Source organism: Papio anubis, chromosome X (genome assembly GCF_008728515.1).
Source record: "Papio anubis isolate 15944 chromosome X, Panubis1.0, whole genome shotgun sequence".
Taxonomy (NCBI): Eukaryota; Metazoa; Chordata; class Mammalia; order Primates; family Cercopithecidae; genus Papio; species Papio anubis.
In genome coordinates, this window is record NC_044996.1 from 36,114,611 (window position 1) to 36,140,562 (window position 25,952).

The window sequence follows — 25,952 nt, forward strand, 5'->3', positions numbered from 1 at the left end:
AGAAATTATATATATATATATATATATATATATATATAGAGAGAGAGAGAGAGAGAGAGATGTGGCAGTTTAACTTGTTATTAATTTTAGAAATAGGGTTTAAAAGAAATAGAATTGGCAAGGATCCAGGCCTAAAGCAATGAACAAAGCCAACAAAGCAGTAGGTAAAAGTGAGAATAGTAAAAGCTTTTGAAATAAGACTGAAAATTCAAAGCTAAAGTAAGTGGAAAAGGAAGTCAGTAGAGAGATACAAGAAGTGGCATAATATAGGTGTGGTTGGAGGAGAAAAGCATACTTTGCATAGTGAGTTTGATGATGAAATGAAATTATTGAATAGAGAGGAAAAGTAGTTTCTCTCTCTCTCTCTCCCTCTCTCTCTCTCTCTCTCTCTGTGTGTGTGTGTGTGTGTGTGTGTGTGTTTTGCCTGTCACCATGTTATTTTTTTTTAAGTAGAGAATCTCATTCAAAGGTTGATTCATCAGGATTGCATTTGGTTGCAAGTAGCTAAACCTAATTCCAGTGGCTTGATCAGATTGTCCTACTCGATAAACTTCTGCTTACCTGTCACTGCCCAGAACTATATCATATGGTTGACCAAAGCTTCAAGGGAACCTGCTAAATTAAATTTCGTTTTTAGCTTGGTGCAGTTCTTCCCTAAGCAGTGTTGTGGTTCTGTTAGTTTAAAGAAGTGGGGTTAGGGGATGCAAGAAATTGGATTAGCAGTTGGCAGTGTATGCAATAAATAATACGAACTTTTCGAGTTAATCTAGACCTCATGCTTTTGATGAGTTCTCTTAATAGCTTTTCTGCCTTTTAAAAAGTGATTACATTTTCCATCTTTCTTGGTGACATTGTTCTGTTCTTGAGGTTATAACAGATTGATTGAAAGATACTTAAGTGAGTTGAGATCACTTCTCCAAATACATTATGTTAAAAGATGATACATATATTACTGAGAGGAAGTATTCTTAATAAAGACCTTTGTATTATGCCGCAAACCATCTTCAGGTTAAGAGTAGTACTGGATGCAATGATGGTGGGTATATACAAACTATCAGCTTTAAAGTATAAATGTAGAGAAATGGTCATCAGCGTCCACTTTGTAGTCTGTATATGAACTAAAACAGTGGGCTTCAGAACATGAACCAAAAAGTGTGTATACTTTCATTCTCAATGTAAAAGTTTGCTTCTTATGTATTAACGTTTGTTTCTATCAACATGGGGACCCAGAATTGAGTTTTTCATTCCTTTTGATTTTTTTCATCCTTTCTTCCTATGTTTTTAGAGCAAAGAAAATGGAGAAATGTCAAATTATTAATATGTAAACAGATTACAGAATAAATCTTAGTGATTTCTGCAATGACAGAAATTTGTTAGATTCTTACACTATCTAGTCTAATGTAACATGTACTAATAGTTTATATTATTAATATAGTCTCAATAATTACTATAAGAGCTCCCCCCACAGTCTTTCACATATCTATCATAGCTGTAATAGATATGTTTAAAGTGTTTGGATACTATTACTGTTCCACTTAAGAGAAAAATAATTAATTGCTAAATTTGAAGCTAAAAATCATTTTATTTCTTTTTTGTTTTTTTAAACAGCTACAGTAGAATGTTACAATCCAAGAACAAATGAATGGACCTATGTTGCCAAAATGAGTGAGCCCCACTATGGCCATGCTGGAACTGTGTATGGAGGAGTGATGTATATTTCAGGTAAACAAGTATTATGTTAACACAATATAATATATAAGCTTTTAACTATATGGTTATCTTTCCGTATAGTAGTAGTAATAATAATAATTCAGGCGTCAGGAGTTTGAGACCAGGCGGGCCAACATGGTGAAACCCTGTCTCTATTAAAAATACAAAAATTAACTGGATGTGGTGGTGCACGTCTGTAATCCCAGCTACTTGGGAGGCTGAGGCAGGAGAATCTCTTGAACCCGGAAGACAGAGGTTGCAGTGAGCTGAGATCACGCCACTGTACTCCAGCCTGGGTGAAAGAGCGAGACTCCATCTCAAAAAAAAAAAAAAATCCAGAAAAATGGATAATCAAAATATAATTTATGTTAATTTTAGAAACTATTTTTGTGTGTATTTGCATATGAATGCCTTGGGCATTCTGTAGATTTATAAGAGTACTAGTAAACCAATCCTGTTATAAGGTATAACTTAGAAGAAATTGAAAAGCATTCAAATTTTGCTTTCCAGTTCCCATGCTCTGTATTCAAATAAGCACCATTCATAGTTTCTGTAGCAACAGTTAATTCATTTTATTTAAGGTTTAGCTAAACTGTGTGAAGGAGTGTATCATTATATAACATATAAGCTCTCCTATGCATAAAACATGCTTCCAGTATGCGTAATAGTACATAATAATATTCATTCTCTCTTTCAGTATAGCCCATAATATGGGTTTCCTTCTTCCTTAGCATTATAAGAGGATTCTACTATGGTGTCCTTGCATAAATATTTCTGTGCTGATTATCTGTATTTTATGCACATGAAGATATATTTTTCTGTTAAAAAATTCTGAAATGGATATAGTTCATTCACAGTGTCCCAGCAGCAACTTTCATTCTCAAATTGTTGGTGTTTAAATCAACCTACTGTCAAATTTCTTTCTTTTTTTAATGCATTTTCTGCTTTTGTTCTCCTGTAAAATTTAGGAAGAAGTCTCACTTGAATGTAAAGACCACCTCTGGTACTGACATTTAACTTTGTTAGTCAGGTTATTATCACCTGGCCCTGACACACTCTACATGGGACAATTCTTCCCCATTGAATGAAGGCCTGCCAGTGCCAGGCCAGCAGCTACATTACTAGAGACCAAAGGTGTAAAGGCGATATTTGTGGCCTGATTGTCTGACCACTGCCTTATGAAATCTGTAATCAATAAGAATCAATGAAAGGCCTGTAGCATATGATTGGCAGGTTTCTGGTGTTAAACTCATGAGCAACTACAGAATGTCTTATATTGGAAGAACCATACAGGTAATAAATATGCTCCCATTAATCCGTGATTTATGCCATCTATCTATTTTATGTGGGCAGCTGCTGTACCATTATAATGAGAGCTCCAACTCCTCTGAGAAAAATGACACCTGAATTGTTTTAGTGGTGCTTTGGCATAACTGGCGTGTATTGCAGAAATGACCTTCCCAATTAAGCGTGGTTAGAAAGTATGGCTGATTTTCAAAACAATGAACACTGTTTTGCTTTCTGGGAATTCTGTAAAGCACAGAGAAAATATTTTTAAAAAGCAGAAGAAAACAGTGATAGTGACTGCCATCTGGCCACTTGACAGTAAAACTTTGAATAATTTGACTGAAAATTAGCTTACTTCTCTCCCTTGTCTACAGAAGGTATAGTTTGATACTTTCGTTGTAGAGACTGATTTATATGTGATCTAAGAGTACACTTTGTAGATGATACAGACTCAATAAGATTAACAACAAATTGCTGCATGTATAAAATTCCACGTATATTCAGCATTCAAATTCTTTAGATTTTTAAACATGCATTCTGATAACAGATGACATTATCTATCCTCACTCTGCCCACAGAAAACTCTATAAACATAAACAATTCTGAATATTCTTATAAGCTTGTACACTTGTGCAAGACTTTCAACTTTTCCAAGGCATTTTTGAGAAATATCTCACTTCAGAGTCACAATCATGATGCAATAACTGGAGTAGATATTGTTTTGTGGCAAGTGAGGAAATGGGCGCCTGGAATTTAATGTGCTCTAGCCCAGTGCTCAGCACCCAGAGGATACCCACTAAAAGGCAGTAAGGAGTGAATGATGCTTTGTAGATGGAATTTACTACAGATCCAACTCTATCAGTGACCAAAATATATTTTCCTTCAGCAAAGTCTTTTAAAAACACCATGGATCTCCATTTGAGAAAGTCATTGCAATAATGTGATTGTTTTGTTCTTTAAGAAGATGAAAATGCTATTTTCTTTATTTTTGATCCAGAGAATGTATTTATGGAGGGAAGACAGTCCTAAGAACAGTATTGATAAGCTATATGTCATAATATGTGGCTAAAAGTTAATTATCTCTGACAGAGCTCTTTTAATTATTTTTGCATTTCTATAACAATCTATTTACTGCACACCTATTGTTTTATTCTTTAGGAGGAATTACTCATGATACTTTCCAAAAGGAGCTCATGTGCTTTGACCCTGATACTGACAAATGGATCCAGAAGGCGCCAATGACCACGGTCAGAGGTCTGCATTGCATGTGTACAGTGGGAGAAAGGCTCTATGTCATTGGTGGCAATCACTTCAGAGGAACAAGTGATTATGATGATGTCCTAAGCTGTGAATACTATTCACCTATCCTTGACCAGTGGACCCCAATTGCTGCCATGTTAAGAGGGCAGAGTGATGTTGGGGTCGCTGTCTTTGAAAATAAAATCTATGTGGTTGGGGGGTATTCTTGGAATAATCGTTGTATGGTAGAGATAGTGCAGAAATATGATCCAGATAAAGATGAATGGCATAAGGTTTTTGATCTCCCAGAATCCCTTGGCGGCATTCGTGCTTGCACACTCACAGTTTTTCCACCAGAAGAAACCACACCATCACCTTCTAGAGAGTCCCCTCTTTCTGCACCTTAAGATCATCTCTACAACTAAGATGCTGTAGTTCTATCTTTGCAATGTGTCATAAATTCTCTTCTTTTTCCCCCCTTAAGTAGTATATATGTTAGGATTAGCCTCCAGTAATTGATACAGATATTGGAAAAAAGACAACATTGATGTTATTTGTGCTGTTTGTTTGGCCTAGAGTGTTTATAAAGTGGTAACACAACCATTCTGGAAATGTATCCCATAGAAGCTGATGTTTAACATATGAAAAAAAAGTATCGTCTATAAAATGTTTCTTCAGTACTTTTTAAATGCTGTGTATTGGGTGTAAGGTATTTGTCATCTTACATTAGTAAACCCAATAAGCCAAGTTGAAGGTGGATTATAGTAAATGTACAACTGTGCTCACTAGGCTTCAAAGTAAAAGTTTTCCTTTCATCTTTGACTGTAAGATGTCAAAGGGAGGCAGCCTGCTTGAACAGGAAACAATACACAAAAGGTTGTCAACTCGCATGAGCTACCTCCCTCTTTTCATAAAGTATTTTTGACATATCTGTCAACCCACTTGACTGTGTGGGTGCATTGGGAACACAAAGTTTCTTAGACACACAGGAGAAATAGCTTAAATTCACTAATATTAATTTAAAAAGCAGCATGAACCCTCTACTTATAAACAAGGGTTTGGTGTTTTTAAAGTGTGTATACATACATACACATACATACACACACATATGTCAAATATATTTTTTTTAATTGAGTGGCACATAAAATAAATGTGAAATTAAAAAGAATTCTTCCAAAAAGCAGCTTCTATTAAAATGGGAATTCAGTATGCACATAGTGAATGCATATATGTAGAACCATACAGAATTTAGGTGGATAAGGGCTAGAAATTTTGAGCAACAAAATTTGTCACTTGACCAGATTTTATCTTCAAAAATTGTATTCTACTCCTTCTCCTTTGCTGTTGAGGTAACTTGCATATTATACGTATTCTGTATACTCAGTTCATAAGGTTATTTAGCACAAATTGTAGCAGCTTCACCTGGAGAGCTGCTTTTGCTCAACAAATTCAACTTCCATGTTTTATCTTTTTTTGTTCAATAAAAAACATTTAATGTCATTTTGGTCTGAGACATCCCATTATTGTCTGATTTGACTTCCTTTGATTAAATATCTATATTTTTGGCATGGCAAAATGTGATCAGAATTTACAGCTCTGAGCAGCTTGGATGAGTGAATATTTATGCTTTTTTATTCAAGGAAAAAAAGAATTTGACAAAGTCTAACTTTATTCATCAAAACTCATTGCTGGTGGTGTTTGGGGAATTAGATTATGGAAGATGCTAACTGGCTTTTCATCACCGCAGAACTGCCAACCATGTCTAAACCAAAAGAGCAATTACAATTCTGAGTTTAGTCTCCCTGATCTTCAAGAGGATCCATCTTGCCTGATGAGAAGGGATTGTGTAAAATTATCTTAGAGATTTGTCTTGACCTAGGATCCCAAAGGAAAAATGTTTTTGTGAAAGATTATTTGAGAATTATATTAGCATCATATTGTGATCTTCTCTACTTTATCTGCAGATGATCGGATTAAATCTGAGCCAAAAATTTAGGGCTATGAAAATACAACTAGTGAGTCTCCAAATTTCTTTACCATTGGGTAATTAACAGTGCAGATGTCACTGCCTCTATCTTGAGTTAAATAATTAAGTAAACAATTTTCTCAGTAGCAGTACATTTGAATATTAGGAAAGCTTGTTATGAATTCGAAAATCCCTCTTGAGCATTATTGTTCTTAAGTCAGAGCAGCTGGTCAATGGTATCAGTTATCTGTTTATAGGCAGAGTGGATTCAGCCATTTGCACATAGTTAACACCTGTCTAAAAATGGAGGCATTATATGGTTTGGCTGTGTCCCCATCCAAATCTCATCTTGAATTGTAGCTCCCATAGGGACCCAGTGGGAGGTAATTGAATCATGGGGAGGGGTTTTTCCCATGCTGCTCTCATGATAGTGAAAATGTCTCATGAGATCTGATGGTTTTATAAAGGGCAGTTCCTCTGCACACGCTCTCTTGCCTGCCACCACGTAAGACGTGGCTTTGCTCCTCCTTCACCTTCTGCCATGATTGTGAGGCCTCCCCAGCCATGTGGAACTGTGAGTCCATTGAATTTCTTTATAAACTACCCAGTCTCAGATATTTCTTCATAGCTGTGGGAAAATGGACTAATACAAGGAGTATATAAGACAGATTGATAATTCAGAAACAATGATCAGGCATGGGGGCATGCCTGATCAAATGGCTCTTCTCCAAGCAGCAAAAGTTCTTTCCATCTTGTGGCCTCCCCTTTTAAGTTCTCAAGAGTCCTCTCCATTCAGTCAGAAGAAGAAAAATCGAGGGTTGCAGGTGGGAGGGCTATAGTGGTCAGGCTCGAAAGAAGCATACATTACCTCTACTCACATCACCTGTCCCCACATTCTAGTGGCCAGAAGTCAGTTCTGTGGCTACATATGAACACAAAAGAAACTAGAAAATATCAGACAGTTGTGTGCCCAGAAAGACGAAGAAATGGGGCTGATGATCTTCTAGCAGTCTGCCACAGGGAATAACACAAAACATACATATCCACTTCTGTTTGACAACGTAGCTTTTCTGCATCTATGTATGTTATTTACAATATAATGTATTTCACACTTTACTGTAGTTGCTATTACTAAACAATTCTAACACCTGGAAAATTATTACACATTTTGCTTTACAGTGAATTAACTATTTGTCTTTGTGAAAAAATACCTGCCAGTTATTAGTTGGCTTTATAAGCATTTCTCACATTTGCTCTTCTTAAGTTCTTAGCCTACTTGAAAGAGGAGTTATAGAATTCACTAAATCTCAAAAGGTTTGTGATTTTCCTTCTTGGTCAAGATTACTGGAATATGAAAAATGAAGAAAGAATTTGCCTATTTCTATAATTTTTAGAAAATTCATCTGATAATCAGTATTTGCCCTGAAAGGTGAAATTATGACCTGAAACTCTTTCCTTTCTAAAATTAGAGACTAAAATATACATACATACATAAATACATACATATGTAATATTTCTTTGGGAGTTGCTAAAATGATTCTATATTAGCCTACAACAGGGTGCACCACAGGGAAATTAAGTCCTGTCTTATTTAAGTAGTTCCACCATGTGACCTTTTATTTTCTCATTTCAAGGGCCTTTGCATGTTTTCCTCCCACAAGAATAGTAAGCAAACATTCTTGTGTGCAAAGTTGGCTGTGCCTCTAATTTTATTCTTAGCTCCTATGCCTAAACCACAGGTTTAGTCCTTTGCACATCAAATAGCTTTGTGAGTAGGCAGGAAGAAAAGTAAATGCAAAGCAAGTTCTTAGAGACTAAGGGAATTTTATTTTAAATTGGTCAAATAATTTGGTGTTTAAAACCTCTGGTATTTATAAAAATGCAAAATATAGAAAAATTGAAAAGTATAAGAAGAAAAAAGTCATCCATCATCTTCCACATATCAAGATCACTACTGCCAATTATGAGTATATTGTTTATACACAATTATTTAAAAATCAGCATGATTTTTGTATATACTATATAAAGTATGTTCTGATACATCAATACATCATTTTCTGGTATAAAATACATTCTAATACACCCATGCATTAACGTCTGATACAAAATACATCAATGCAATATTTAGGATGCAATTTTGTAATGTGTAGTAAGTGAAGTTTAACAATTAGGTAATGTGTTGGGCATTTGTCAGTTTAAAAATTACTGAATGTTGACATGATCAAATCAGATGTTTGTGTAATTAAGCAATAGTGATGCCAGACAATTAAAACACTTATTTCATCAGTGAACCTAATTTGCATAATTCATATCTCATAGTGGATATTTCATCTCTATTTACATTTAGTGTTCCTTAATCATGTATTGTCAAGTATTATCAAAGCTTTATCAAATGTATCTTTACCTTGTATGTGTTATTTGGCAATGAGATTAAGATTAACAAAGATTGAATTAAAAAAGTGAGACTAAAGGCCATACATTTATTGAAAGAAAAAAGGAGGGGATATTACAACAGGGCTTGACAAACTTTCTGTAAAGAGCCAGTAAATATTTTAATCTTTGTGGGCCATATGGTCTTCATCACAACTACTCAAGTCTGCTGTTGCAGTGTGAAGGCTGATGCAGACAATATGTAAATGAATGAGTGTGAATGTGTTTCAATAAAACTTTATTTATAGACACTGAAATTTGAATTTCATATTATTTTCATGTATTACAAAATATTCTTCTTTTGACTTATTTCAACCATTTAAAAATGTGAAGACCATTCTTAGCTCATGAGCCATACCAGATTTGGTCCACAGGCTGTAGTTTGTTGACCCCTGCATTACAAAAGCATATTTCATTACCATTCTTTTATTCTTTCAACACAAATTTATTGTGATCCTATTTCATATCAGTCAGTGAAAAGTCCTAAGTCTACACAGATGAATAAAACAATTCCTGCTGTCATGAGCTCAATCTAATTTGGGAGATAGGTACTTACACCGTATTGTGCTTGAGGCTATGATGGGTGTAAAGAAGCAACATCTGAGCAGAGTCATAGAAATAGGTCTTTGTAAAATGAGTGGAAGGCTATAAAGAAATGAGTGGAAGGCTATAAAGAAATGAGGACCTGCCCTAATAAAATACAGTTTCTGTGGCCACAAATGTGGAAATGAGAGAGTACTCATAGGGAAAGGGTAACCTCTCTTTGAAATCCTAGCACCTATCCTCTGAGGTACAACTTCCTGTTGCAAATCTCTCATTAATTACACCAACTACCAACCTGCTGGTTCTGTGCTAGATAGAGTCATATACAACTTGTCCTTCAAAATACTCTGTAACTCAGCAAAAATCAGGATGGAATATTTCATATGGTTTCTCTAAATCCTTAGTGTACTGGGTGCCTTTTACTACAAGAAGCAGAAAACCCCAACTTTTAACAATAAGGAAATGTGTTTTCTCACAAATCTTCAATGCCTTTTTGGAGGTAAAAGAAGACTCAGGCATGGTATAATTAGCTAAATGTCCTCAAACACCTAGGGTTTTTCTTTTTCTTCACATTCCGTTTACAATAGCTTTGCAAACACTGTGTTGCCAGTATCATCTCTAGTTAAGACCCAGAGAGAGAAAACCTCTCCCCTACCATGAAATTTAAATCCTTCTTTTCAGTCTGATGGAGTCAACTTAGGAGATATGACTGCCCCTGGCCCAGTTGCCAGGGGAATTTCATGCATGGATTGGCTTAGACTAATTATCTTATATGAAATCATTATGGAATTAACCATAATACCCTTCTCAGTCAGGAAGAACCAAAGGAAAACACATAGGGAAACGAAATTTAGCTAATTGGATTTACTTTGTTCAGTTTGTCTGTAATCAGCTTGGGTTTTTTCTAGATTAGTGTTTTTCAAAGTCTGGTCATAACTTATTAGTACAAAACTTCTCAAAATATGGTCTAGGCACACTGGTGTCCCTGAGACCATTTCAGACGGTTCACAAGGTCAAAATCATTTTCATCACAATAGTAAGACATTTGCCTGTTTCACTCTCATTTCCCCACAAATGTACAGTGGAGTTTTCCAGAGGCTAAAGAATGCATAATGATATAGTTGATCAGTCAGGTAATAGAATATGAGTTTATACATGCTTTATTTAAAAATATTCTCATATTTCATTTTGAAATGCAGTAAACATCAGTAGATATAATCCATGTGAACAAAACCTCTTCCGTGTCCTCAAAAAATTTAAGAGTGTAAAAGAGTACTGAGACCAGAAAGATTGAGAACAGCTGGTACAGCTGGTGTTAGTTCTAAAATTGATTTAGCAACATTTTTTACAGAAATGGAATAAAACATAGAGTGTACTATATACATCATAATTTTAAGTTTTTTGTGAATTTTTATTTTGGTTATATATGTGTATGTATATACATATTACATATTTATGTATACATATATACTTATACACATATACATACCCATGTAGGTATATATAATAAAAATGTTCACAAAACAATACACATACAGACACACACACGGTTGCAATGTAAATAATGTAAATATTTCTTAATGTGGGGCCTGATCAAAAATGGTTGAAAACACTGTTCACTAGCTGCTGACCATACTCTGTATAACAAAAGCCTTCCTTCCACCACCACCAAGGAGCACACTGAAGCTTTCTTGATTGCTCAAATTCCTGATACCAAAGAGCAAGATGCAGAGAGATACATTACCTAAGGTCTGATTTCTCAGTTCTCATGTCTTAAAACTTACTCATTTCCTTGGTAATGAAAACCAAAACCCAGAGGAAGACAACTACCTATAGGTTCCCTCCTGATCTTAGAGGAATTTGCATGATAGCTACATTAGAGGAGAACACATAACACCAAATGTACCATAAATGGTACACAATCTTAGTAGCAGGCTTTTAAATTCCTCATACAAATCTCTTAATGAAGGCATTTCCCAAAAGGAACAGTAGTTCTAGTAGACATTAGTGAATATGGAATGAAAAGAGGCCCTGATTGTAAGCCACAGAAACTAAACTCCAACCAGCTTACTCTAAAAGGAAAAACATAGTAGACCAGTAGTGGGACATCTCTCAAACCCTTAGGAAGACCAGAACTGAAGCTAGGATACAGTAAAAACTGGAGAAAGAAACAAATGCTGACAGTACTCTGTGACTCTGCTTTTCTCTGAGGGTGAGATTCATTACCTCCTCCTGCAGACCAGCTTCCTTGACATGGTACTGACTGTGACTGGGAGCTCCCAAAACTTCCAGCTTTCCCCACCATAAAGAAAATGTCACCCACTCCACATCATCAGTTAAAGACTCCTTGGTAATCACAGTCATTGACCAGGTTTAGCTCAAATACCTTTGGATCAATAAGCAAGGGCTCTGCCAAAGGGCCTGAGTGCTGATATGAATGCTGGTGACTCAATCCCTACAAAAGATACTTTTCCATGAACGAGGAAGTTATTTGTGCCAAGCAGTCCCCCAAATTGATGTCTACAACAATAGCTAGGTCAAGGTACAGTTACCCTCCTGATGTCCAAAGGGAAATGTGTGTGTTTGCCAGTCAAGAGGCCAGATATTTCTAAAAAGTTGACAGAGTCCATGAAGAGAGCTGATCTCTACTCAAGAGTCAGTGAGTACCATACCATTTTCTACTTTCCACCTCACCAAAGCTTGGGCATGCATTCAGGCTTTCCAGTGTTCAAAAAGCCATCATTATGGCCAAGAATGGGAGGCAACCAGGGAGGGAGAATTTGCACTGTTGCATCTCATAATGGACTGCCTTCACTGTATGCTATCTTGATTTAGGTAGAAAAAACAAGTGCAAAATGACAAAATACGGCATAATCTGAGCTAACATTTCGAAGCATTTGTTTTAGACTACTTAAAAAGGAAGCCACCAAGCTCTTAGTTAAACAAAACAAATATGTGATGAAGTTGCTGTAGCAAATCTTAGTAATAAGGCTCAGTCTGGAATAGCTGGGAATGTGGCAGCAGGGCACCCAGACACATTTAGCATGTTCTAGCCTTAAACATTTATATTCATGCTCTATGGCAGGAAGGAAGAAGCAGAGGCACAGTGCTGAAAAAAAAAAAAAAAGGCTTGTGCCCTCCATCAGAGAGAAAATCCCCTGCTCTAGAGCTGTTTCTGTGGGACAAATTAGAGTGAGCGGAGGTCAAGACACTCGGACACAGGAGCAGGTGCCTGAAGTCTGCAAGAAGTCATAAAGTTGGGATATCTGTGACCTTCCTTATCATATTTTGTGTCTCCTCTCTGGTCCTTTATTAGAAGATTGCCCGTATTAAACCTAATTGACTTTTGACACCCTCATGTCAGTGAGATGATAAGATACTATCCTGCTGGAGGAATTAAGAAGGTTGCAAGGAAGGTGTGGATACATTTGGAAGGCTTCTGAATGCCTGCATATAGGTCATAAGTCTCCACTAATTTGGGGCCCAGAATAAAATGTTTGGGACAACTGATAGAGATACAAAAGGTTTCCAAGGACATGGCAATTCCTAGAGGTGTGGTAGTGGTGGGCCGTCAGCAAAACTCATCCTGTGAAGAAGGTAGAGGAGGTCATAGATAGAGATCTGTTCTTCAGGTTTTTCAAGTCAGTGAGTTGGCAAGAAGAGTTGACTTATGCATACACACCCATCTTCTGCCTTCTCCCTCATGCTAAGTGTTCAGGTCAATATGAGTCTTAGATATTCCATGTAGGCCTGGATGAGTTTAGGAAGGACACAGTCAGAGTCATGGGGGAGCCAGGGAAGGGAGACATTTTATTACCGTGCCCTCCTACCCATTTCACAAAACCATTGTCCCTCTTATGCCAGGATGAGGCATAATAGCAAAATGACCAGAGGCAGAAGATGGGCACCATAATATTTCAAACTTGATTGTGCAAGGAAGCCCATAACTTGAGAGCTTTTTACAAGGAATAAAGACTTTATTTTTCATTTCATTTTTAATATTAAAAATTTCAAATGTACTGATAAGCAGAGAGAATGGTGTAATGAACAGGTGCATACTCATTTACATGTAACAATTGTAAACATTTTTTCATATTTGCTTAATCTAATTTTTGGTAAAGTATTTTAAAGTAAATAATTAACATTATGACCTTTCTCCCCTAAATACTTTGGTATGTATATTTACAACTGAAGGAATTCTCCTTCTTAAAACAAACACCATTATCCTACCTAATAAAATTCGTAATTTTGATCACAGTACACATTTAAATATGCACTAAATATTAACATTTCCCAGTTATTCCCCAACTATCTCATACAAGCCTTTGTTCAAGCCAGAATAGAAGAGGGCTTTGTGGCCCAAGAGGACAATTTTAGAATATTCGCTAGTACAAAAGTAAGAAAGGTAGGCACCATCTATGTATGATGTCTCAGTCAAGTCTCTGAACATGCTGGTCCTGTGGTGGAAGGTGGGGTTGTTGTAGCCCAAGGGCTCAAAAGGCTAATGATCACCACCAGTGAAAAATTTTCTAACAATAGAAATTTTCATCAGGGATTCAGGAGGGTGATTTTTTTCAGAGCTGTCAAAAGCAGAGCCAGAAACCTGAGAAGTATGCCTGGGAAATCTATGGCATTGAACACAAGTGAGCTTTTATATTTATTATAGTAAGCTAAACTAATGTAACAAACACACCCAAAATGAAAATGGCTCAAATAAAACGTGTTTACTTCTTACTCATAGAAGAGTTAAGCACTGTGTTCCAGGTCTAAGGGTAGCTGTGTTCCGTGCAGTCACTCAGGAACTGTCTTTTATCTATGGCTTCCCAAACAGCCATTATCATCTCCAAGCCACTGAGTAAGAACAGGGGAGGATGGATCAGTTGAAGAGCAGGTGGGAAGATTTGTTGGCCAGATCTGGGTGTAGTGCACATTAATTCTCACACTACTTTCAAGGAGAGTAGGAAATATAGGCTAAGGTTGAACTCTGAAGAAAGGGAAAAATTGTGGTAAAGCGCTAGCAGATCCAGCCATAGTGAGTTTCACCTTTGATTTCCGATACAGGCTGTTTCCAAGGAACTGGCAGCATATCATATAGGGTCTGTGAGTAAAAGATCTCATCGAGTATATGAGATCTTAAAGTTAGAGAGAGGACAAGAATGGGCTGCTTTTGCACATATCAGTGAGGGAACCCCCATTGGCTATGACTTCAGACTGTGAGGTCAGGGTAGCAGGTGTAAAAAATTTCATAACTTTTACCTTTGCCACTAATTCGTAGGTGAGTTCCTGAAGTACGGTCATGCATTGCTGAATGATGGGGATACATTCTAAGAAATATGTCATTAGGTGATTTCATAGTTGTGTGAATATCACAGTGTACTTATACAAACCTAAATGGTATAGCCTACTACACACCTAGGTTATATGCATCTGCCTAGTTGCACCTAGGTTAGAAACCTGTGCAGCATGTTACTGTACTGAATACTATGGACAATAGTAACACAATGGTAAGTATTTCTGTATACATACATAGAGTAGGTATGGTAAAAATATGGTATTATTATCCTGTGGGACCACCATCATATATGCAGTTCATTGTTGACCAAAACGTTATGTGGCGCGTGACTGCATATAAGCACAGTGCTAGGGTATCAGAAAGTCAGGGAACTGTAAGCTATGCTTATTCAGCAGAATGGGCTGAATGTAATTCAGCCTCGTGTCAAGTGAAGAATCAAGAGCAAAATACAGGAAGAAACTGAGTCATGACCTCTGAGGTATGGTTTGATTTTTTTTTTTTTTTTTTTTTTGGTAAGAGAAAAAACGTAAAACCCATAGCTATGCGCAAGGAATGGTAAAGAGAAATTTGTTATAAATTATTGAAGCAGGGCATAGACCCTGTGTACCATAGTCTCAAACAGGAGGATTTTGATCACTATTGCAGGAGGCTTTTCATATCCATTCTCCAAGATTGGACCAAAAAAACACAGGAAAAGATTCAAGAGATGAGCCAGGTGAATCGCTTCTGTGAAATGCTTGGGACTCTGTGACATAATTGTGTTTTCTGACTGCTTTCTGTGTTCTCCTACTTTTTGGGATTCTTCATATTTAAGCTCAATCATTTATTTATACTCAGTGGTATGCAGGCAAACATTTTAACAATCTGGGGAAAAGAAAGGGAGGTGCCCCCATTTATATCATTTGTGGTATAAATATTTCCACCATGGTTGATTTTAAGCTACCATGTACCATTCCTGAAAGTGGAGTTAGGAAGAGACGTAAATAATGATTTCTCCTGAGGCAGTGTAAATCAGCTCCAGGGCACAATTCCATCCAGAGAGAACAGGGAAGAAATATTTTGTCAGGAGTCCTTGGGACATGGCTAGAATACATGACTGTGTACATTTCCTACATCTGTTGGCTGTTCTTTTTGTTTTCTACTCTTTGACGGTTTCCCATTTTAATCTCCATCAGTTACTTACCTCTTCATGTGAGTTATCAGGACTGGTTCTCTCTCATGAGCATATCTGGCAGTAACCTTAGGGGGGATATATAGAAATATCAAGAGTCTCTGGAATTTGAAAGAACATGCACTCATCCATCAGGAAGCCACTACCAATTTTGCTTCCAACGCAAAAATTATGTGTTGTCACAGGTTAAAAAAACAGATTTCAATGAGTTAGCAGGGCGTATAAATCGAAGAACTGATCCCTTTGTAGAAGGTGGGTTATGAAGAGTGAACTATCCCTTAGAAGTCTGAACGTAGTGAGGAAGCAGGAAAAATTGCCTCACAAACACATTGATCAAGGAGCCTCTACATCTTGCTACCTTCCTCTTCACTGTGAAGCAGATAGCAGCCTCAAAGGCATAGACTGAGTCTTACACGTACCACTCATGTTTTTGTATATCTGTGAGGGTGGCCATAATGAGACTTGGGCACCCATTCATATGGGAAATCCCAGCCATATTACTCATGCTGCTTCATAGTCAGGGAGGGGCTGTCTTGTGGTAGACAAAAATCCAACAAGGCATCCTGGAAAATTAAAATGTTCCAACACACCATGAAGGAGTGAGCAATGGGTGGCTTTTAGTAAAGCTACCAAATTAGTGTTTTACTCATTATGGCGGGAGCCACCAATCTGTTCTTTTCTATATATAGTGATCAGACAGCTTACAAAGATCTGAAAACTCAGTGAGCCACCCACCTAGTTCGCTAAGATTTTAAGCATATAAAGGAAACAAACAGTTGTATGGCCCAATGTGCTGGAGGATACTGGTGGACTGACAAATAGTTAGATATAAGAGCACAATAGGTTGTAGAACAATGAGCCCATTTCACGACATCAGTGTCTCTGGAAAATGGTCCTTTTGTTAAGTGAGGGACAGGTGGATCCAGGCCTCTTGTCAGTCCTTGACAGCGGAAAACGGAGGAAAAATCAGCCCTAGGTTGGCTTAGCTACAGACTCATGGTCATTCACAAGAATTGAGAATAACTCAATTTATAGTTCCTTTGAACTATAAATAGCAGCAATACAAGGTGGGCAACCACCTCTTGAGGAATTTTTCACCAATAGTGAGCATTATCACAACTAGAGAGGCCCATGTGAAAGTGGCAGTGCCATGGAAGGGTTTGACATGGTAATAAGAGCGTGATTAAAGGCTAATCACTGGAGAAAAGAGAAGAGCAACAGTGACACTAATAGTCATGGGCAGAGGCCTCTCAATTACTAGCATAGTATCAAGGACAGAGGCTCTGTTGGGAATGGTGACTAAGCAAAGACTGGGGTTCCCTCCATTCTTAAGTGGGACAAAGAAATAGTGAAATATTACCTGTTTTCACTGTTGTTTTTCCATGTGTCCAAGGTAGAATGTGTGTGGTCCATGAGACTGTATAGAGTCAAAACAGTGAAATTGTAACTGTGTCCATCATTGCCTTCCGATGAGTCCACGGTAGAATGTGTGGAATTTCTAATCAAAGAAAGAGTCAAGAGAGTTGGCCTGAAGTCTGACATTGCAGCAACACATAACAAGAGGATCTGGCAGCACCTTTGACCCTCAGTGTTTAGGAAGGTCAAAAATGCAAGGATGAAATCAAGTCTTTTGTAGTAACATGGGTGGAGCTGGAGGCCATTATCTCAAGTGAAACAACTCAGAAACAGAAAATCAAACACTGCATGTTCTCACTTATAAGTGGGAGCTAAATAATACATTCACATGGACATACAGAATGGAATAATAGTAGAAACTCCAAGAGGTGGGAGGATGGGAAGGGGCTGAGGAATGAAAAACTACTTATTGTGTACAATGAACACTATTTGGGTGAGGGTACACAAAAAGCCCAGATTTCACCACTCCACAATATATCCATGTAATAAAACAGCACTTGTGCTCAGTGAATATATATATTTTAAAAAAAGAACACAGTTGATTTGGGCAACGGTGGAAATGAAGTGAAACATGTATCAAAAGGGAGACAGGCAGCCTAGAGCTGGACCATCTGGAGTACAGGAGGCCAGGAACTCCCAGAAAAGGTTTAGCAGGGATACCTGGAAGTAAAGAGAAAGATACTGGTCCTTCGTCAAACAGAAAGCATATACTAATCAGTAAGGATTCATATCCAGTCTTCCTCCACCTGACACCGCCCCTTCTGCCTCACAGTCCCTGGCCTGAGAAATAGACCTCAGGAGGACCAGAACCTGTGACTTACATGTCTGTGTTCAGGAATGAGGAAATGACAAGTCTCATGTGGCTGCGGAGGCCTCAGGATACCTACACCCTTCAAGATTCTTGCCCAGGTTTTCTGTCTCATTAAATACAGAAAAGGTATATGCAAAGCCTTTCCTTCTAAACTGGGGATCTATGTAGGATTTGGCTCTTTGATTCACTGGAAGCCACCTATCTCCACTGACCTCTTCTTTGCACCACCACCACCACTGGGATCAGCAGCTCTGACTGTCCTCCTAGGTTTCCTCAACCACTTAAGCCAGAAAAATGGTTCATGATCCTGGCAACACAAAAATGAGTGGTAGGCTTCATGTGACATCACCCCTCCAAGATAATACATACTAGATCTCAAATAATGCAATGATAATGTAAGAGATACCTTTTATGGTGAGAGTAAAGAACTTGTATCTTATAATGGTGAATAATCTTTTGTAATTAGCTGGAATAAGCACCTGGCATGCATTCCAGTTTTAGCTATTTCCCCACTGAGAGCTGCACATTCAGTAGCTTTAATTTTTTTGATAAGGGCCCGCTGCTCCCCTGACCTTAGGTCTAGTCCACGTGCCCTCTAAACAGGGAGCTGCCTTCCCAGGAGGCCCCCTGACTGTTAGCTTTTCCTTTATGCAAACCAGTGTCTTGGCTGATTCTTTATCTTAAACCGCCATCCCACTGTTTTTCTGGTTAAATGTGTGCTTAATTGTCTTTCCACCTACTGGTCCCCCTAAGACCTGCATTCATCTCCTTTTATCAATCTGCTTTTCCTTCCTAGTGCTTCTCTTAGGACTAAGTGACAACAATCAAGTCCCAAGAAACAAAGCCTACCACTATTATAAATGACTAGGGGGGCTGCATGTGGTATGCCTTAAAGCACTTTAAAAATGTTTTAATTTTTAATTTTTGTGAGTACATAGTAGATGTATATATTTATGGGGTACATGAGAACTTTTGGTACAGGCAGGCAATGTGTAATAATCACATCATGGAGAATGGGGTAACCATTTGGTCAAGCATTTATCTTTTGTGTTACAAACAATTCAATTATACTCTTTTGATTACTTTAAAATGTACAATGAAATTATTATTGACTATAATCCCCCTGTTGTGCTATCAAATACTAGTTATTATTCATTCTTTCTAACTACTTTTTGTACCCATTCGCCTTCCCAACCGCCCCTCCTCCCCACGTCAGCTCCTCCACTACGCTTCCTAGCCTCTGGTAACCATCCTTCTATTCTCTACCTCCACAGGTTCAATTGTTTTGATTTTTAGATTCCACAAAAAAAATAAGAAAATGTGATATTTGTCTTTCCATGACTGACTTATTTCATAATGAACTTCAGGTCCATCTATGTTGTTGCAAGTGACAAGACTTCATTCTTTTTTATGACTGAATAGAACTCCATTGTGTATAAGTAGCACATTTTCTTTATCCATTCATCTGTTGATGGACACTTAGGTTGCTTCCATATCTTAACTTAGTGTGAGCAGTGCTGCAACAAACATGGGAGTGCAGATATTTCTTTAATATACTGATTTCCTTTCTTTGGGGTATATACCAAGTAGTGGGATTGCTGGATGATATGATAGCTCAATTTTTAGATTTTTGAGGGACCCCCAAATTGTTCTCCATAGTGATTGTACTAATTTACAGTCTCACAAACAGTGTACGAGGGTTCCCTTTCTTCTGCATCCTCGTCAGCATTTGTTATTGCTTGTCTATTGGATAAAAGCTCTTTTAACTGGGGTGAGAAGATAACTTATTGTAGTTTTGACTTGCATTTCTCTGATGATCAGTGATGTTGAGCACCTTTTCATGTGCCTGTTTGCCATTTGTATGTCTTCTTTTGAGAAGTGTCTATTCGAATATTTTGTCCCTTATTTTGATGGGATTATTAGGCTTCTTCCTATTGAGTTGTTTGAGCTCCTTATATATTCTGGTTACTAATCCCTTGCCAGATGGGTAGTTTGCAAGTATTTTCTTCCATTCTGTGGGTTAAATAATCAACAATCACTTTGTTGATTGCTTCCTTTGCTGTGCGGAAACCTCTTAGCTTGATGTGATTCCTATTTGTCCATTTTTGCATTTGTTGTCTGTAGTTGCAGGGTGTTGCTCAAGGAATTTTTGTGCAGTGAAACGTCCTGGAGATTTTCCCCAATGATTACTTATGGTAGTTTCATAGTTTGAAGTCTTAGATTTAAGTCTTTAATCCATTTTGATTTGACTTTTGCATATGGTGAGAAATAGGGGTCTAGTTTCATTCTTCTGCATATGGATATCCAGTTTTCCAAGCATCAATTATTGAAGAGAGACTGTCTTTTCCCTAGCATATGTTCTTGGCACCTTTGTTGAAAATGAGTTTACTGTAGGTATGTGGATTTTTTTTTCTGGGTTTTCTATTCTGTTCTATTTATCTATGTGTCTGTTTTTATGATAGTACCATGCAGTTTTGGTTGCTATAGCTCTGTAGTATAATTTGAAGTCAGGTAATGTGATTCCTCCAGTTTTTTTCTTTTGCTTAGGATAGCTTTGACTATTCTGGGTCTTTTGTGGTTCCATATGAATTGTAGGATTCTTTTTTCTCTATTTCTGTGAAGAACATCATTGGTGTATTGTTAGGGATGGCATTGAATCTGTAGATTGCTTTGTGTAGTTGGCTATTCTAATAATATTGGTTCCTCCAATCCATGATCATGTATTCTTCAATTTCTAGGATCAGTGTTTTATAGTTTTCCTGTAAGAAATCCTTCACTTCTTTGGTTAAGCTAATTCCTAGGTATTTAATTTTATTTATGGCTATTAAAAATGGAACTACATTTTAATTTCTCTTTCAGTTTGTTCGCTGTTGGAATATAGAAATGCTACCGATTTTTGTATGTTGATTTTGTATCCTGCAACTTTACTGAATTTGTTTATCAGTTCTAACGGCTTTTCTGATGGAGTCTAGGTTTTTCTAAATATAAGATCATGTCATCTGCAAACAAGGACAATTTGACTAATTACATTCCAATTTGGATGCCCTTTATTTCTTTCTCTTTTCTGATTGCTCTAGCTAGGACTTCCTGGAGGACGTTGAATAACAGTGGTGACAATGGACATCCTTGTGGTGTTTCAGATCTTAGGGTAAAGGCTTTCAGTTTTCCCCCATTCAGTATGATACTAGCTGTGAATCTGTCATATATGGCTTTTAGTATATTAGGTATATTCCTTCTATACCCAGTTTTTGAGGGCTTTTTCATAAAGGGATGTTGAACTTTATCAAATGCTTTTTCAGTATGAACTGAAATGATCACATGGCTTTTATTCTTTATTTTGTTAATACAATGTATTACATGGATTGATTTGCATATGTTGAACCATCCTTGCATCCCAGGGATAAATCATCCCACTTGGTCATGATGAATGATCTTTCTAATATATTGATGAATTCAGTTTGGTAGTATTTGGTTGAGGATTTTTGCATCAATATCCATCAGAGATATTGGCCTGCGATTTTCTTTTGTTGATATGTCTTTGTCTGGTTTTCCTATCAGGGTAATACTGGCCTCATATAATGAGTTTGGAAGTGTTCCCAACTCCTCTATTTTTTCAGAATAGTTTGAGTAAGATTGGTATTATTTCTTCTTTAAATGTTTGGTAGAACTCAGCAATGAAGCTATCAGGTTCTGGGCTTTTTTTTTTTTTTTTTTTAACTGGAAGAGTTTTTTTAACAGCTTCAATCTCATTACTTGTTGTTGGTCTGATCAGAGTTTAGATTTCTTCCTGGTTTAATCATGGCATGTTATTTGAGTCTAGAAATTTGGCAATTTCCTCAAGATTTTATAATTTATTGGCATAGATGCTGAGAGTAGCTACTAATGATCCTTTGAATTTCTGCAATGTCAGTTGTAATGTCTCCTTTTCACCTCTGATTTTATTTATTTGGATAAATAAATTTTATTTATTTGGATATGCCTGGCTAAAGGTTTGTCAATTTTGCTTAACTTTTCAAAAAACCAACTTTTTGTTTCATTGATCTTTTGTAATTTTTTCATTTCAATTTCATTTATTTCTGCTCTGATGTTTATTATTTCTTTTATTTTACTAATTTTTGGGTTTGGCTTGCTCTTGCTTTTTTAGTTGTTGTTGTTGTTGTTGTTTTGAGACTGAGTCTCACTTTGTCACCCAGGCTGGAGTGTAGTGGTGTGATCTTGGCTCACTGCAACCTCCGTCTCCCAGGTTCAAGCAATTCTCCTGCCTCAGCCTCTCAAGTAGCTGGGATTAAGGCACAGACTACCATGCCTGGGTAGTTTTTTTTCTATTTTTAGTAGAGTTGGAGTTTTGCCTTGTTGACCAGGCTGGTCTTGAACTCCTGACCTCAGGTGATCTACTCACCTTGGCCTCCCAAAGTGCTGGGATTACAGACATGAGCCACTGTCCCTGGCCTTTGTAGTTCTTTAAGATGCATTGTTAGATTGTTTATTTGAAGTTTTTCCTCTCTTTTGATGTAGGCACTTATAGGTATAAACTTCTCTCTGAGTCCTGCTTTTGCTGTATCCCATAGGTTTTGGTATATTGTGTTTCCATTATCATTTGTTTCAAGAAATTTTTAAATTCCCTTCTTAATTTCTTCATTGACCCACTGGTCATTCAGGAGAATATTGTTTAACTTCGATGTATTTGTATAGTTTCCAGAATTCCTCTTGTTATTATTTTCTAGTTTTATTCCATTATGGTGAGAGAAGATGCTTGATATTATTTCAATTTTTTTGAATGCCTTAAGACTTTTTTTGTGACCTAACATATGGTCTATCCTTGAGAATGATCCCTGTGCTGAGGAAAAGAATGTGTATTCTGCAGCTGTTGAATGAAATGTTCCATGAATATCTATTACATGCATTTGGTCTACAGTGCAGATTAAGTCTGAAGTTTCTTTGTTCATTTTCTGTCTGGAAGATCCGTTCAATGCTGAAAGTGGGCTGTTGAAATCTTCAGCTATTACTGTATTTTGATCTATCTCTCTCTTTAGCTCTAATAATATCTGCTTTATGTATCTGAGTGCTACAATGTTTGTTGCATATATTTTTGCAATTCTTATATCCTTTTCCTGAATTGACCCCTCTGTCATTATATAGTGACTTCTATCTCTTCTTATTGTTTTTGCCTTGAAATCTACATTCTACACTGTCTGATAAAAGAATAGCTACTCTTGCTATTTTTTGACTTCCATTTGCATGGATTATCTTTTTCCATTTCTTTATTTTCAGTCTATGTGTGTCTTTATAGGTGAAGTACATTTCTTGTAGGCAACAGGTCAATGGGTCTTGTTTTTTTCATCCACTCAGTCACTCTGTCTTTTGATTGGAGAGTTTCACCTATTTACATTCATTGTTATTATTGATAAGTGAGGACTTACTCCTGCCATTTTCTTATCTGGGTTTTGACTGTTTTGTGTTGTTCTCTTCTGTATTTCTTTCCTTCCTGTCTTCCATCAGTGAAGGTGATTTTCTCTGGCGATATGATTTAGTGTCTTTCTTTTTCTTTTTTGTGTTTCCATTGTATGATTTTTGGTTTGAAGTTACCATGAGATTTGCAAATACTCTTTTGTAAACCATTATTTTACCTCAATAAGAACTTAATGCTGTTTGCATAAAAATAAATAAGCAAAAAGAAAACCAATAAAAATTGTATGCCTTAACTTTGTTTCCCTGCTTTTAAACTTTCAGTTATTTCTATTTATATCGTATTGGACTATCTATGTCTTGACAACTTGTAGTTATTATTTTTGATTTGTTTATTATTTAGTTTTTCTACTTAAGATAAGAATAGTTTATACACCACAGTTACACTGTTATAATAATCTGCTTTTCTGTAAACTTATTTTATTAGTGAATTTCGTACCTTCAGATGATTTCTTACTGCTCATTAACACCGTTTTCATTTGAACTGAAATGCCCCTGTTAACATCTCTTGTAGGACGGATCTGGTGTTGATGAGTTATGGTTTTCTTGTGTCCCAACCCAAATGTCATCTTGAATTGTAGTTCCCATAATCCCCATGTGTGGTGGAAGGGTAGGAGTTAATTGAATCATTGGGGCAGTTTCCCCCATGCTATTGTCGTGATAGTAAGTAAGTTCTCACAAGATCTGATTAAGGGACTCCCTCCTTCACTTGGTTCTCGTTGTTCTCCTTCCCACCACCATATGAAGAAGGATGTGTTTACTTCCCCTTCCACCGTGATTGTAAGTTTCCTGAAGCCTCCCCAGCCATGCTGAACTGTGAGCCAATCAAACCTCTTTCAAGTTACCCAGCCTCAGGTATGTCTTTAATAGCAGCATGAGAGTGGACTAAAACAATGAAAATCCTCAGCTTTTGTTTGTCTGGGAAAGTCTTTATTTCCCCTTCACGTTCACCAGCTGTACTGTTCTAGGGTAAACGATTTTTTCCTTCAGCACTTTAAATATGTCATGCCACTCTCCTGGCCTGTAAGGTTTCCACTGAAAAGTCTGCTGCCAGACATATTGGAGTTCCATTATATGTTCCCTTTGTTTCTTTTCTCTTGTTGCTTTTAGCATCCTTTCTTTATCCTTGACCTTTGAGAGTGTGATTATTAAATGCCTTGAGGTAGTCTTCTTTTGGTTAAATCTACTTAGTGTCCTATAGCCTTCTTGTACTTGGATATTGATATCTTCCTCTAGTTTTGGGATGTTCTTTGTTATTATCCCTTTGAATAAACTTTCTACCATTATTTGTCTCTTCTTTAGAGGCAGTAACTCTTAGATTTGCCCTTTTGAGGCTTTGTTATAGCTTTTGTAGGTGTGCTTCTTTTTTAAATTATTTTTTCTTTTGTCTCTTCTGACTGTGTATTTTCAAATGGCCTGTCTTCAAGTTTACTAATTCTTTTGTCTGCTTGTTCAGTTTTGCAACTAGAGGACTCTGATGCATTTTTCACTATGCCGATTACATTTTTCAGCTCCAGAATTTCTGCTTGATTCTTTTTAATTACTTCAATCTATCTATTAAGTTTATATAATAGAATTCTGAATACTTTCTCTGTGTTATGTTGAATATCTTTGAGTTTCCTCACCACAGCTGTTTTGAATTCTCTGTCTGAAAGGTCACATATCCTTGTTTCTCCAGGATTGGTACTTGGTGCGTTATTTTTTTTTTTTTTTTTTTTTTTTTTTTTTTTTTTTTTTATTATTATTATACTGTAAGTTGTAGGGTACATATTGCATAGCGTGCAGGTTTGTTACATGTATGCTTGTGCCTTGTTGGTGTGCTGCCCATCAGCTTCGTCATTTACATCAGGTATAACTCCCAATGCAATCCCTCCCCCTCCCCTCCTACATGTTGGGTGTGTGATGTTCCCCTTCCAGGAGTCAAGTGAAGTCTCATTGTTCAGTTCCCACCTATGAAAAGGTGAGAACATGCGATTGTTTGGTTTCTGTTCACTTGTGATAGTTTGCCTAGAATGATGGATTCCAGCTGCATCCATGTCCACAAAGGACACAAACTCATCCTTTTGATGGCTGCATAGTATTCCATGGTGTATATGTGCCACATTTTTCTTAATCAATCGTCTGTCACTGATGGACATTTGGGTTGATTCAAGTCTTTGCTATTTGCTGACCAGTGCTGCAATAAACATCGTGTGCATGTGTCTTTAGAGCAGCGCAATTTATAATCCTTTGGGTATATACCCAGTAATGGGATGGCTGGGTCATATGAATTTTTTATCTAGTTCTAGATCATGAGGAATGCATGCATACTGTTATTGTTTTCCATAATGGTTGAACTGGTTTACAATCCACCAACAGTGTAAAAGTGTTCCTATTTCTCCACATCCTCTCAGCACCTGTTGTTTCCCTGACTTTTTGGTGAACCTAACTGGTGTGAGATGGTATCTCATTAATGGTTTTGATTTGCATTTCTCTGATGGCCAGTGATGATGACATTTTTACGTGTTTTGTTGGCTGTATGAATGTCTTCTTTTTTTTTGAGAAATCTATTCATATCCTTTTACCCTTTTTGATGGGGTTGTTTGTTTTTCTTGTAAATCTGTTTGAGTTCTTTGTAGGT

The 25,952-nt window shown here is 37.0% G+C and overlaps 1 protein-coding gene across 6 annotated transcripts in view; it reads left to right on the forward strand.

The window, feature by feature from the left end:
* KLHL13 (kelch like family member 13) overlaps positions 1-5,736 on the forward strand; it is a 198,818-nt gene extending 193,082 nt beyond the window's left edge. For all 6 annotated transcript variants that reach the window (XM_003918183.3, XM_003918178.4, XM_021932577.2 and 3 more), the window contains 2 exons: positions 1,609-1,722; positions 4,156-5,736. In XM_003918183.3, coding sequence (XP_003918232.1) covers positions 1,609-1,722; positions 4,156-4,643 — 602 coding nt within the window. In that variant the 3' untranslated portion in view covers positions 4,644-5,736. The remainder of the gene's footprint in view (positions 1-1,608; positions 1,723-4,155) is intronic.
* Positions 5,737-25,952: the final 20,216 nt, after the last annotated feature.